The 16,001-nt window shown below is 39.2% G+C and overlaps 1 protein-coding gene across 5 annotated transcripts in view; it reads right to left on the bottom strand.

The window, feature by feature from the left end:
- The window catches only part of WASF3 (WASP family member 3), a 74,333-nt gene that overhangs the window by 13,985 nt on the left and 44,347 nt on the right, over positions 1–16,001 (bottom strand). For 4 of the 5 annotated variants that reach the window (XM_042792855.1, XM_042792859.1, XM_042792858.1 and 1 more), the window contains 4 exons: positions 14,622–14,764; positions 6,283–6,417; positions 2,852–3,005; positions 622–739 (listed from right to left, as the gene is read on the bottom strand). In XM_042792855.1, the coding sequence (XP_042648789.1) occupies positions 622–739; positions 2,852–3,005; positions 6,283–6,417; positions 14,622–14,754 (540 nt within the window). In that variant the 5' untranslated portion in view covers positions 14,755–14,764. Of the gene's footprint in view, positions 1–621; positions 740–2,851; positions 3,006–6,282; positions 6,418–14,621; positions 14,771–16,001 lie in introns of all 5 variants that reach the window. The other variant, XM_042792857.1, reaches the window with a different exon arrangement.

The raw sequence follows: 16,001 nt of genomic DNA, 5'->3' as shown, positions 1-16,001 counted from the left end.
CCAGGACTGAAGACACTTTTCTATGAAAAATCCTTTTTTTGTTGGTTTTAAACTTATAGGAAACAAAAAATATTACTCCTAAAATTAATCTTCTCTTGTTGCTGAACCACAGAGTAATTTTGCTGTGTATTATCTTACTAACTTGTAACAGGTGTAGAAAAGTGAAGAGTTACTATCAAGGAATTAAAAACCCAACAAAATAGTTATTTCTGGATAAGCTCATGTGTCATTTTGCTACAGGAGTTGATGCTGCTGGAGAAAGAACTATGAAAATAAATGAAACCATAATTCAAATTCCATTTTTTTTTTTTTCCTTCCCTCTAAATCACAGTGTCTTGTTCAAAAGCACAACAGGGCCATTTGCCCGAATACTAGTAAGCAGATACTGGCAAAGGATTAAAGACAGTATCTTGGAAGATAATTACAGTACTTCTAAAATTCAATTTGCCAACTTCTTAGAATAGGCAGTATGAGCTATAAAAACTGAGCTAACTGAATCTACAGGCATGTATAAAGAGGAATAGTCTTTCCATGCACACTAAGCGTGACTAAATTACTATGCCCGGACAACCACACACAAAATTGTAACACATACATATGCTATTATGTTTCTGCTTTTACCTTTTGTCTCCTCTTTTCTTTTCGCTTATCTTCAGTATCTTGTAACATCTTTTCTTTCCAAAGATCAAAAAAATAGGAAGGATCAGTATAGAACTTCAATCCATCCTTCTTATCATCCCTGGAAATACAAAAGAAGAAAAGTTAAGACGACATGAATTAGTATTTTTCAAGCCAACAAAACTCACCTTTGATGACCATCCAAGCTTCATCTTTTTTGCATTATAGGATGATAGCATGCCAAGTGCATTAAATGCCACTCCTGGTAGTTACAGCTTTCAATTAGCTTGATTCATGCCAAGAATTTCAGGTGAAAAGGGTGGAAAAATCCACTGCCTTCTGGGAGGCGTGCTCCCAGGCTCTGGCCCAGTACGACCTGGCTCGGCCACTGCATCAGCCAGCTCACCAGAGTGAAATTCACTGGTGCTGCAAAAACATCAGTGGCAGGATGGGATGTGTAAGGAACAGAGGAGCTTAAGAATGGAAGTCAACTGTCTCAAAAGAACTGGAAAATCAGTATTTGGTTTAATCCCCACAGGTCATAAGATCTGAATTTAGGAACAAGGTATGTCTGTGTACCTTTGCCCGTATGACAGGAAGCACAAAACAGTCACTGTTCTGAGTGGGACTCTTCTAACTAGGGGAAGGGCTAGGAAAGGGGTGGCAACTGAAAGGCTGAATCCTACCAGACTGTTCTAGAAGGATTTGAGACAGAGCGGATCTCGGCTTGCCAACTCCAATTGGCAGCAGGAGCCAGGGACACCCAGACTAAGAAGCCACAAAAAAGGTATGCTATCAAATCCTAATTTGACCCCATGGCACGGAAATAAGGATTCTTCTAATATCCTGAACTCCTGGAAAGCAATGGGTGTAGGGGGAGTCAACATGGCAGGGCAGCTGGCATGGTCCAAACAGAATATGACTGTGACATGATCCCAGTCTAGCTTGCTAAACTGGTATCCTTCAGAGTCCCTTTTGGCTGTGGATCCTAATTTCTTCCTGGGAAAATTCTGATGGCACCTAACTACTAATTTCTACCATCAAGATCGAGAGCAACAGAGATTCAGCACACGGAAACTTTACAGCCACTAGAGCAGGGTACAGAGAACAGATCTTGTACAATGGTCATACGGCCAGAAAGCCCCTTACTTTTTGTGCACTAGATCTCCTTGCTACAAACATCTAACCTGTTGAAGGGGGTCCTGGGGCCACTCTTCTACACCTCCAGCTTTGGTCAGACTATAATTTGAAGTTTGTTTAAGCTTTGTCCGAGGCAAATACAAATAATTTAAATTCAGCACATGTAAAAGACTTACCAAGAAATGTAACTTAAGTAAATTTCACTAAAGAATCCCTAATAAAACAGGAATAACAATAAAGGTCATTGACACCGTCATCCAGAGACACATAAGGGCATAGCTGTGCTGAACAGGTGGTCAATAACAACTCTTACTAACTGGATGCCTATAAACAAATGCAACCATTGTTAGTAGCAGCAGCAAAAAGCATGTCCTTCAATTATAAATCTAAAAATTTCACCTTCTAGCTCTTAAAAATGAAATACACCGCAAATCCTCTACTATGTCATCCCTAAAAAAAAATCAGTCATTTACTGCAGATTGAGTGCCTGCTTTATACAGATACTTCACAATCTCGTACCTCTCGAAAGTTGAAGGACACAGTAAAAACATGTTGTCCACAGCCCTTCAGACCAACAAATTATACTAATTTCATGAGCAACAATAAACTTCAAGGAAACAGGAAATGAAAACAAGAAACAAAGTCCTGCTTCCTGCTCTTCTATTCACCAGTAAATAACCAACCAGGAAAAGAAAAGACTGCATGGGTGCACACATGTGTGTACGCTAGGGGAAAGAGGGAGAATAGAGGGAAGGCAAAAGCAGCAAATCCAGCTTTTTGGGATAGATGAACCAAAGGAAGCAGTTTAGTATATTATTAATTTTCTTTTCACTTTTCACATAAGCAATGGCCCTTGCTCTCTGACCCTGTGCTGCCATGTAACACTTCTGCTGAAATACAATGATTTTTGGCAGGTACAACTTATGATTTTAAGTGTGGTTATCGCAATTTTTATTTCCATGTGCAGGGAAGTCCCTGAAAAGCAAATCTCAACAGCCAATACAGCTTTTTCCTTCTGCTGTAATTATTCTCTGCATACAATTGGGAGATAAGGGGCAAATCACAAGAACATAAACAATGAATATTTCCATACCTATAAGGTGAAAGAATATTCAGAGGTGGTGGTTTGTCGCTCTGATTATAAATATCGGCCACTGGGTTAGGAATGCTGTTCTTTGAAACTACCTGCTGATCTTGAATTGTTGAGCTCTTGAATGCTTTTTTCATGTTGATATCCTGCAACGATACTGTTAGAAACAAGAATACATTTATCACAGGTCTAAAATTAACATAAGTAGATAAACAAAATCCCTTTTTACACTAGCTATTTAAAATATTTTCAGCGAAACACAGAAGGAAAACTGAAAGACTTTTCTTTCATGGACAATCAGCATATTTAAGCACAAAGGCTTATAAAAATTACCATAATAAATCAGATTTAAGTCCCATTGGTCCAGAATGTCACTTAAAATAATGGGATCATGGACTGTGTCTTGGAAGATGATGCAAGAATCCTGTCACATACAGGTATTCAGTGATCTCCCCTTTTTATGAGGTTTAACCTGGACTTCTAATAGCAGAAAGGCTGGCTTCAAGACTGAAATACAAGGTCTGGTATTCCTCCAACACAGCATGTTTTATAATTACACGTGGTATCCATACACATTCAACCCCATTCTAAGTTTAATTAAATAATGGCTTCTGCAAGCTCCTGTGAGAGTTCCACGTCTTCTACCATCTTTCAAGTTCAAAATCTTTCCATTTAATTGAACATCCCTTGATCTTAAGTTTTCCTCATCTCTCTTTAGAGAGAAATACTTAATCTCTTTTATACAGTCCAGTAACATACTTCCATTTTATCTTTTTCACAAACACAATTCTGGGGGAAACAATACCGGCCTTTTCATTCTCTGTTTTCAAATGAAAGATTTAAGTTGCTTTTAATTGTCCTGTCACTTTTAGCACGACTTTCTTCAATTCTTAATATAAATTCTCCTGAGATGAAGCAACCACTGCTAAAAGGATCCAGATAATGGCAATCACAATATAAAAGTGGCAGTAAGCTCTCCACACTATCTTCCATTCATAGCCCACCTGAAATGCAGGTTTTTGACTGCAGTCAAACAGAGCGCTGAAGTCTTCACTGGCTTGTCTACAATGACACTAACGATTCCTCAAATTGTTTTACAACAGTATAAGCTGTATGAGTAATGCAAGCAAAATGCACTGGCTTGTTTTCTTTTTATTCCCATTGACATTCCATCTAATATTTCTTGCCCATTCATCTAATTTATCAAGTCTCAAACTGAGAATTTCACATGCTAACTCAACAGTACCAGAAAAAAATTCAATATATTGACGACCAGAAAAACCAGGAAGGCATGAAGTTTGGTACAGACCCTGTAAGGTACACTGTTATCCTTTCTCATGATGGAAATCCAATCCCACTCAGACTTTTCTACCCAGCTATTTTTGTTATCTGTGCTGAGGTCTTGCCTCTCACTCTAAAACCCTTTAGATTCTTCTGTAACTTTTAAAATAGCAAAAAATTAGAATATTTCATTCCAAATCGTCATTCCCCCACCCACATCATCTGAACTATCAAAACATCATTCTTGAGAAACTACTTTCTATTTAAACCTGCCTATAAGTACACCAGTATTCCACGTACTTTTTTTCAGATATCTGAATTGTTACATTCTTGTTTGAAGGAAGACATTCAAAAGAGCACAAATCCCATTTTTCTGGGGCTTTTTAGTGTAAGTTGTTTATATGCTTTTGAAAACCTAACCTCAATTATTTCAAAATGTTTTTTCAACTGTCATTAGTTATATGTGTAAAATATTTTTATACATACACTATGTATTAGTTATACCTAAGAATGTAAGAAATCACTGATGCATTTAAGTCTAAAGGTTTTTTTTAAAACCAATGTAGCAATTGAAATTTTAAATGCCCACGCTACCCAGAAATATATTTATTATTAGTGACAGTAAAATGAATTATTATGAAGACTTTAACTTCTGTAGTGAAATAGCTAATAAAATTTCCTACTGACACTGAAGTGACAGCAGTTTGTATATATAGCTTATTGATGTGAAAGCTGATTTGCAATGCAAGAGTAATAACTGCTGTCAATTTAAAAAAAAAACACTGATTAAATTATCAGTCTATACACTAGTTTCACCTTCCAATAGGCTGCTTTTGGTTACCCTCCAAACTCTGGAAACTGGCCAGGAGGTATTGCATAATACAAATGAGACATTAAAAAAAATGAAACAAAAGCAAAACCAAACTCTGATGAGGACTGCATTTCCAGAAAAGCTGGACTTGAAAGTCATGAAGACTGACATCATCCACCTCAGCACAGAGCGAGTACACTGTATGAATATCATCTAGTTTGCTCATATTACCGCCACGACATGCCTCAAACTAAGCTGAATAGTGACCCCATAATAGCTCAGCCTACGCTCCCATATATGTTCCCTGTTGACCTCTAAGACAGCAAATGAAAGGCGCTAGTATCAACTGTGATACTCTACCAGTTAACGTGTTCCAAAACTAGAAAAAAAACATCAGCCCTATAATAATTTTCAGACATTAGCAAGCTAAAAATGGAAGGCTAAGTATTACACTATTAAATATCAACTAGCATTTAATACTAGCATCAATAGTAGTATTTAATATATAAACTATAAATTTAAATATATAAGGCATATAAACAGTACTATTAAATATATTACAAGTAGCATTAACTATTACTGAGTAAATATTATGCTACTGATGTAACTTTTTACATTTTACTAAATGCCAGGTATCATCTAAACAGGGAGTACACGCATTAGTTGGCCCAGACATGTAACTGAACATGGAAGCAAACACACACGTTACAGCTCTTAGAGCTAGAGAAACATGTTTTACCCATGTAAGTGCTATTGAACAATGTAATGACATTACTTATATCCTTTGTTTTTACTGTGTATTTATGACACGAGTGACCAAACACATAAGCAAGTGAGGACATAACAGCATTTTAAAGGAAATATTGTTTCTAGTGACTAGAATCCCCTAGAGATTTTCACCTGCTCGATGCAAATACACAGTGCTTCATTTAGGTAAAGAGTATTATCAGATCTGAGATGACTGCAGAACAGGCACTACTAATACAGGTTGTGGCCACTCGACCCTGAAATAAATGTAGATCTACTGTCTCAAACTTTTTCCAATATTCTGACCTAATTCCAGTAAGGTCCAGATTTATACACTTCTCATTAATTACACTCACAAACTAAGTTTTCCCTTAATGGCTCCATTACTACAGGGGCTTCTTGAAGTAACACTAAGTCTAAAATGAAGACAGTTACATGACACTGCTAACATGATCTTTCCTATCTTGCCTTACTGAGAAAACAAGATGAAACAGCAGTTCAGGATTAGTTTGAAAAGACAAAGATGGTTGTGTAATTAAATACTGTGGTCTTGTCAACATCACTTCTGGCTCAATGTTTTCATACAATTACCTACCCTCTTCTACTGTTGAATCCAGTTGGGTAACTTTGACAGCAAGGCGATCAATTCTGTCTTGAAGGGAATTTGCTCTGATGTAGAAGCTGTTAGCCTCATTAAACAATTCACCAAATATGTCTTCAGCATGTTTGCCTGTGTAAGAAGACAGACAGGGAGATCCCTTTGCTAAAGGCTTACAAAACACGAGATAAATGGCTTCAGTATAATGAAGGTAGAATAAAACACAGTAGCTGTAGGATAACAACAGTGCAGTTTGACATTCAGCAATATCTGGGCAAGAGATCTGTACAAAAATCTTGAAAAACACCATAAATGCTTCCTGAAGTCTGTTCTCCTGGACGTCTTGGTCAGTCTTCTTAAAAAACAAGGAGGCTTTGAAACTTGAATCCTTATGTAGCTGGACTACTGCCAACTGACATAGAACTGATCATTAAAACCTTCCCCTGATGAAAATAAAGGCCCAAAGTTACTGCTGTCCATAAAAGCTTCTGAAGTAAATTTTGAAATCTAAAATCTTGCAATCCGTAGTCATTAAGATTTAATCACAAGCACAAGCCAACATCAAAGTGAAGGCAAAGTGAAACAGATAAAAAACCAGGATCCTCATGCAAGGCAGCCCACTTACCACAGACACTCATCGTGTGTATCCATGTTGCTGTCACTGGCGTCATTTGAGGGACTAACACAGCACTGACCACACTTACCCATGGCCAGTCTGGACTTGTTACAGCACAAAAGAGGTTCCAACAAGCTTTTCAGCCTCCCTTTCAGCTGCTGTATTTTCTCAGTCACTATGAGAGTGGATAGTCCAGTTCAGATCTGCAGCCTCAGGCCCTACCCTGAAAGTACTACGACGGACAGGAGTGCCACACAACAAACTCAATCCCCTCTTGGTCCACAGATCCTTGTCTGTGCCCATTCCTTTCCTAACCCTCACAAAGTACTAGGCATCCTCAGTTACAGTTTGACTCTCCTTCCGCGCCAGTCTGAACCTCTCAACCAATCCAGATCAAAATCCCAATTTAACACTTCTCCTGCCCTAGAATTTCCCCCACAAATTTCAGATTCCACTCAAATTCATGGCTCTTGCTCACTCAGACAGTACTGCATCTACTTGTGTCTCAGTCTCCCCTTCCCAGATACTGCTGCTTCATTTAAGATCTCCCCCTTTAAAATTTCTGCGGCCAACACCCCTCTCAAGACATCCACACTCCATCAGTTCTCCATGCAAAAAGCAAAATCCTGCTTCCTGCATTTAACCATACTTTTTAAACAAACACAAATTTTAAAACCCTGCTTCTGAATTAATCTCATCTTGTTATGACCTGTATCAGGACCAGCCTGAACAGCAGAAATGGAGGGGAGAGGGAAAGTGAAACTGTCTAATAGCTAGAACAATATGGAATATGTATTAGCCACCTAAATGACAGTGACTTCCAAAAGAACAGCAATTATTGACATTTTAAGTTGGTTCCTATAACCAACCTTGAAGTTTTACAAATAAAAGTAGAGATGTAATGAAAATTTCAGCCAAGATCCCATCCTATGAACGTCTGGAAGACATAATTCAAAGTAAAAAATAGCCACACTTAGAAAGTTGTCAGGACCTGCCCCTTTCTTGGATCATTTACTTGGGGGGAGGAGAACAACACCACTAAAACAGTATCTAAAAGCACTGTTTGTGAATTATAAATTTAAAAAAAAAAATTTGACTGCCTTGTTTTGAGTGGAGGACTTTACCAGTAATAGATTTCTTCACTAAAAGTAAGATCAGCCACTAACCCAAAATGTTATACATTTTGATGTATCCAAGCTCTGCTTCGTACATATATGGAAAGTGGGTAAGAAAGGTGTTCTGCCTACCAGCTCCTAATCTCCTCCTCCTCCAAACCAGAAGTCACACACCCACAGAATAGCTGAGGCTGAAAACAATCTAGTCCAAGTCCTTGCTCAAAGCACAGTGAGATAGAGCAGGTTGTCCAGGACTGCTCCCAGTTGGGTTTTGAATACTTCCAGGGATGGAGGCTCCACAGCACCTCTGGGCAGCCCATGCCAATGTTCAACCACCTGCACACTGGAAGCGTTCTCCGAGTGCTTCCCAGCAGCCAGCTGCGATTCAATTAGAATCCCCATTTGATTTAGTTGCTGCAAATGAAGAGGTTATTCCAAGCTCTTCAGCTAAATAAAGCAGGTATTACGTTCTTCAGCCACCAGTACTCAGAGCTGGAAACATCAATAAATTTTAATGGCTGCTAGATTATGTTAATGTATTGAAATCAGCCTGCTGAGGAAGGACTGCTGCATTCTAGGATTAAACATATCATCCCTAAAGAAGTCAAGCAGACAAGAGCTTGTCAGTTATCTTTCAGGAGGCAAAATAAGTCATGAAGTTGATTTGTGGGAATATAATTCTTTTAATATTGAATTCTTTTTTCTTTATTTTTTTTTTTTAAAACACCTGCTACTCCAAAACCAGTGAAAGAGATTCTCAATCTCCTGTCAGTAAAAACAATGACATGGTAAAGCAATACTGGAACACGCTGTTCTGATTAATAAGATGTGGTAAATTCTAGAAATAAACTAATCCTCCTCTAGTGTTTTCTATGTTACCATCATTTTAATTAGATTTTTTAAAATACAGAAACAACCAGGGGAAAAAAAACACCCACAAGCTATCTGAAGTTACAAGCATGTATTTTTCAACTTAAGAGCTGATTTTGGTACTATAAAACAGTCATTTGAAAACATGAAGTGCATATGGGCAACCTAAATATTAATTAAAAGTTTAAAAAAAAAGGAATTATGCAGTCTTTCCTTCTAAAGCTCCCTCTGGCTGCAGTAGTAGTTGAGGGGAAATTTAGTCACAATGCTGCCTCAACATATCCCCACTCTCAAGAGGTTTTAGTGTCAATTAACAGAAGTGTCTCTTTCTAGCACTTCCACTGGTCATCTTCATAGAGCTGTATATTTGATTGCTCACAAAAATTTGCAAGCATTGTGAGATATTTCTGGAGATCAGTATTTCAAAAATAATGGAAACAATACCTCTACTGAAGTTCCGCAGTAATTGCATGAAGCATCATCTTGCCACATCAATTTATAACACCTCTAGCAGAGACTAGGCACTACTTTGAATTAATTACAATTGATTTTCACATACTGCATAAGAAGGTGTGCATTAACACATGGAGTACCTTGTCCCAAAGCAAGTCAAAATGCTCTCAGTGCTGTAACAAAAGAGGAATTCAACAATGGTGCTGGCTTGTTTGAATGCCAGAAACCCAGTAACGTTTATTACTTTGGCTAGTTTCTTCTCACATATTTGAGTTTGAAGTACAGCTTTCCTTTGCATTCCTTGTTCCACAGCAAAAGTACATGGAAGAACACAGTCAAGTTAACAGAAGGATTTACAGTGCATTAAAAGGGTTACAATTTTTCACAACATGAACATGCATTATCAAAGAGAAAAGGTAGAGCAATGTCATCACCTGGCATTCAGGTGTCAATTTTACAAGACACTGGAAGAAAGACAACGCTAGGGCTGCCCCAAAGGGAGCCAGTGCTGCACTCATGTTCTCCTCAGGGTCCTGGGTAAGGACTGAAACATCCCGCTGAACTAGCTGGTGTTTTGTAAACTCAAATTCACCCAGGACATGACCATTTTATCATAACATGGAAAAGAAAACAGTGATTCCACCCATCCTTTTGTAACTGGATTACTTAGCATCAGAATCATGTTTTCCCCCAACCCCCTCGCACTGTTTTGTCTTTTTTTTTTTTTTTTAAATAAGCAAAAGTGTCAGGCTGTTACTGACCAGGTCTTGAGTCTTATTTGCCTCCTCAGAGTACCTCCAGCATGATAACGCCAAAAAAGCTAACTTCCCAACTCAACTTGATTTAGCAGTGGTAAAGAGCAGAGTGACAGAAAGCTGGATGCAGTGCGCTCAGGGCTGCATGCAGACTAGTGAAACTCTGAGCCAATGGACAATGTACCCAAGAAAATACTAAGAGACAAGTTGTTAGACATCACTCTGTGTGAAAGAAAAAAAAAAAATCTTCCAACTCGCCACAGACCACACTTCCTTTGTGGTATGTTGTACAGCAAAAAAAGGTTGGTATCACTTGCATATGGGTCAAAGAAGCTCTGTACCCATGTACAGATGGTTTATACTCACGTAGAAATAAGACTTCAACCTGACAGGTAGTATCTGTACGAATGGAGAAGCCAAAGATAGAAAAATACAAAATATTTAAAGACACGCAGAAAGGAAAGAAGTGGTAATGCAACTTGAATCACAATGAGTATGTTAATGTACAGACTGAAATATAATTAAGAAAAGCTCAATAAAGGAGTACCTGTACAGTTTTTAATATTTAGTCTTCAACGACAATCAGATGTGATTTATTATTTCTTCTCCATATATACACATATGCAAAACTCAGGAACAAACCCCTGGTGCAATAGATCCTGTTGCAGAGACCAGCTTTTTTCACTGGCTGGAGTTTTACAGCCATCAGACCAAACCCCACTGCCAAAGTAAGGGAGTATTTTGTGAAAGCTTTCTTCAAAGTCTTTTCTCCATGACTGTGTTTACTAAGTAAAGCATCATCGTACTTACAGGTAGAGGTTGCAAATACTTCCAGTCCTCCCCACCACAGATTCTTTCCTCCCAAGTGGAGGTGAATCCCCTAGTCAAGCTTTTGCTGTATTTAAAAGTGGAGAGTTTCATACAGAACGCTGCTCACTCTGCCTGTGCTCCAAGCCAGCTGGCTGCAAACTCACTCAAATCTGAAGACATAATACAAAAAACCTCCACTAAGAGCACATTCCCTTTGGATAAGAATTTGTTCATGTCTCCTGAAAAGAGCAGAGGCTGAAGCAAGCCAAATTTATATGCAATAGCACAGATCTGCCAGTTTTTAAAATCCACACTGAACTCACAGTGCAGCATTAAAAAACAGTGTGACTACAAGATAGACCTGTACTTGCGCTCTCTCTCTTTTTCAAGCTGTGGGAGCACCAACAAGCTCTGATGCTGTCAGCAGGACATACTACATCAGCTCCAGCATAGCATTTTTCTGTGATCATTTCCTTGCTCCCAGTTGGCTTGAAACACAGGCAAAACAAACGCTGTCTGCTGTAAAAACCCTCTGCAAACATGACAGGTTTTAGACTGTGGACGAGCCTGGTGGTGGCTTCCCTCATTAAATACCACATATTCACCTGTTAAAACAAAGGACACATTTATTTGCATAGATCTTTAACATGACACTAATGAAGTATTTTAGGGCTGTCTGCAGAGACTTCCGATGACCTGAGAAATCTGCTGAGGGAAAACTGCAGAATATAGATTTCATTAGTAGCCAGCTCCTCCACAAGAATCATAAGAGGATCTGAACACACAGTCTTAACAGGAAGATTAGACCAAATCTGAAGAAATGAAAGCTAAACATTCCTAGCAAGTCTGGCAAGTGAAAAGTGTACTATATGCACTTGGCCAATCACTGTACAATACCAAAGCAAGGTCTTACCACATATCCTTGAATGTAATTAGGACATTAGCCATTCTTCTCAATTTTCTGAAAATCAAGGATGTCAATACTGAGCAACTGCCTGATAAAACTGCAAATGAAACTCCATGACAATACAAACACAAATTAACTATAAATAACATTAGCCACTAAATCAACAGCTACTGCTCGAGAAAGATTAGAGAATCACTTGGAAACTTCTGAAAATATCAACTCAATGTTTACCAGCAATCAAAAATGTATAAATTCTTAGGGAACTAATGATAAAATAGAAGAAGTCTGTTTTGATTATGATCTGAAGTCCTCAACACTCCACCTTAAAAAAAAAAACAAAAAAAACAAACCAACCAAACAAACATACTCTAACTTACATATCCAAAGACGAAATAACAATGTCATGGTTTGAGCCCAGAGGGCAACTGAACACCACAGAGCCATTCACTCACCCCTTCCCCCATAACACTGAAAAGGATAAAATGAAACAAAAGGCTCATGGAATCAAGATAGAGATAGGGAGGAGTGGCTCATCCATTACAGTCAAGGGCAAAAGAGACTCCTGAGGGAAATTAAAGAACATCACTAATTCAAACACTAACAAAGACAACACCTAACAGACAAGGTGGGATAGTGAGAAGCACCACCACATCCAAAAATACCCCCACCCATCCCCCCCTTCTTCCCAGCTCAACTCTGCTCCCCAGGTCTCTACCTCCTCCCCCAGCGGCACAGGGGGCAGGGAATGGGGGGTGCAGTCAGCTCGTGGCTCTTTCCTTCTCAGGGAAGGGGAAGGCAGCACTTGCAATTCTTTCCCCTGCTCCACATGGCTCCCCTCTTACAGGAGACTGGCCCCTATGAACTTTCTCTAGTGTGAGTCCTTCCCACAGGATGCCACCGTTCCCTTGCTGCCCAGGCGTGGGTCACCCCCGAGCGCTGCAGTCCTCCCACTGCCAAAATACAGCAGCAGGGGCTGCTTCTTCCCTCAGAGTCACAGCCACCTGCTCCAGTGTGGGCTCCTCCACAGGCTTCAGGTTGGCATCTGCTCCGCTGCAGACCTCCACGGGTGGCAGCCCTGCACTCTCACCATGGGATACAGGGGGGCTCTGCTCCAGCACACCTCCCCATCATCTTCCTCCTCCTTCCTCCCACTGACCTCCTTCTCATAGGTGGCCTTCTCATAACTTCTCCTCACAAGCCCCAACCACCTCTCAGGTTCCCCTTCTTAAATACGTTATTGCAGGGGCACAACCACTGTCACTAATTGGCTCAGCCTTTGCCAGAAGTGGGTCCAACTTGGAGCCAGTGGAGCTTTTGAGAAGCTTCTCACAGGGAGCCACCACTGTAGCCCCCTCCCCTGCTACCAAAAGCCCCACCACACAGACCCAGCACAGTGATCAGAAATACAAAATGGTTTCTATCCAAAAAGAGTATTAACAGATCAGGACACTCAAACCTGGAAAAGTTAAGAACATGCTAAAAGACCTATTATTGACTATTATTGAAACACACAAGATGAAATCACCTTTTGTTATTTTTCATAACTCAAGAACCAGAAAGTATCAAAAGGAAGAAACAGATCAACTTCTATTGTGGGGCATTCTGCCACAGATTATTGAGCAAGAAAACAGTGCAATCCCTATTTGAACACATCTAAGCAATTCCACTGATGACTAGTTTGCAAATGGTTGTTACATAGGATAATTCAGATGGCTCAGAAAAATCCCTAAATCAAGGACTACTGGAAAGGAGAACACGCTGTGTTTCTTGCACTCTTTCCCTAAGTATAGGCTCTTTCCTATCACCACGAATTGTACACTGGACTTAGTGGAACCTGTAGTCTAAACCTGATACACACTTTCTTACATTCCTAAAACCATTTCCATTTACAAAGTGAAGAAACTGATGCAGCAATAATTTCTTTTCTAGGACCAGAGTTATCAGCACAAACAACAGCTGCTGACTATTAAACACTCTCTGAAGAAATCTTTTCTCATTCATTAAGAAATATTCTTCTTGCAAGCACACCAGGCATGCTTCTAGAATTGCTAGTTGTGGTGTCAACTGGCAGGTGTACTGTGAGGGCTACTCTGTATGGAGCTGACACTTGCCTACCTCAACAGTAGCCTACAGCTTTGTTCAGTGAATGCCATTCTTCTGATGCATATGCTTAATTTTATTCATATGAATTGATCACACACATATATAAAGAAAAGACTTAATTAGCACAGTAAGATAAACTGAAATTTCAGTCAAACATGTCATTTGATGCCAAGAGGCAGAAGCGTTTGCTGCTTCATCTCATGCAATTGAGAGTCAAGAATAACTCAAGTGCTAGTCTTATTCTTGCACCAATTTCTCTCACCTTAGAAAAAATCCTGGTTTTCTATGCTATAGCTTTTTGGTTGGTTGGTTTTTAGGGTCTGGTTGTTGGTTTTTTGGTTTTGAGTTGTTGTGGGGTTTATTTTGGGTTGGTTTTGGGGGGGTTTTGGGTTGTATTTTTTGTGTGTGGGGGGTTTGTTTGTTTTGGGGTTTTTTTGATTGGTTTTGGGGTTGGTTTTTTTGTTTGTTTGTTTTTTTTGTTTTTTTTTTTTTTTTTTTTTTTTTACACTTGTAAGTCTTAGGCTCTTGTGTAAACTTCAAAACACAGAGGAGCATAAAAGCAATGAAGTTACATTGTATTATTATATTACCTAAGTGGCCATGTCCTGTATCATAATTTTGCTATTTTCAACAAGCCATCTTAGAGCTTTTCATTTATTCAGTTGTCATCAGGAATCAAATACTTGCAGGAAGTTACAGATACTTACTTAAGCTGCTTAGCTGGCGGATGATAGCAGCAAGGGTACTATTCGTTACACATTCCAGTTCACTAGTAATTCCCTCTGGCAGAGCTCCTCGGCAGAGATGCCGTGGTTCAATGTTCCTTTTCACCAAAGGCATGGCTCACAACCTGCAACTTACAGAAAAACACATATTATATTTACAAAAATGAAATGAAGAGTTATGAATTTGTGTACCACACATTCAATTTTTTTTTCCTACAAAATATACTTCACCTTTCTTCTTTTAAAGCACTTGCTTTAGCCTTCCTGCCATAATACACTGCACAATTCCTATCAGGGCACTGGAGTTGTGCACTCACACCAGAACACGACAAGAGCACTGCAGATAAGCACAGAGGATGAAATCCATGTAGATAATGGATGCTTTTTACCTTGGATTTGGTGTAAGATTTACTGTATACACAGACTTGTGCTACGGTACCAGAACCCCTGGACTTCAGTGCACATTTGCATTTATAAAAAACTGGCAGTCCCCACAGGAGTGGTAGGAGAGGTCGCTGTCTGGAGCAAGCTGGCTTGCTGCCTTGGCAAATGGGCCACCAACAGACTGTCCATGTGTTACAGCCCCCTAACTGCATCAGACACTGATCTATCCTCACTCTGACAGTTTTCAGTCAAATTATAAACTCATCTGACAGATAAGGGCAAGGGTCTCACAGAAACAGGCTGGGTGAGAATAAGGAAGAAACTGAAATGTGAGGAAGATTGTTTTCCACAGGTGGTGCTGAATGACAATCTGAATGAGGTAGGAGCACATATTGAACAGATTTTGGGAACATGCCAGATGTGGGAAGACATTTATCTGAGCAAACAAAGGTTGTCAGAACTGGTTTTCTGAGAAAAATAAAAGAAACTAGGATGGGGAAAAATACAAAAAGAGATTTCAAAGCATCACACAGGGCCACAATGGCATAGAAAACACTATCCTGCAGAGAACAGCTTTGAGAGCAGGGACGCTCAAGGAGGACAGAACTGCCCCGAAAGGGAAACAGGCATATAATATAAAAAGTTCCTAAGCAGTTTTCTGTAAAGTGGCATTAACACAATTATGAGTCAATTTGATTAGCTTTTTATAACACTGTTAATTCAGTGTTTGTGCACTACTTATTCATAATACTCTTTTTAAAGATCATGGGGCACCAAAATTTTCTGGAATGAGAAGTTAGTGCTACGAAGGACATAAGTTTATTTGGAAAAGACTTAACTGAAAATTTCTTTTTTATTGCACTAAAGCAATTAAAGTAATATTTCAACTTCGCTAATTAAGATCTCATTAATAAATTAAAATCACCTTTTTGCTTTTCAAATGTTGCATTGTAACTTTTGTAATGACTTCACACCCTG

This window comes from Tyto alba, unplaced genomic scaffold (assembly GCF_018691265.1).
Source record: "Tyto alba isolate M040663 unplaced genomic scaffold, T.alba_DEE_v4.0 Super-Scaffold_2, whole genome shotgun sequence".
NCBI classification, from domain to species: Eukaryota; Metazoa; Chordata; class Aves; order Strigiformes; family Tytonidae; genus Tyto; species Tyto alba.
Note: the sequence above shows the minus strand (reverse complement) of the source record. Positions and strands in the feature narration are given on the sequence as shown.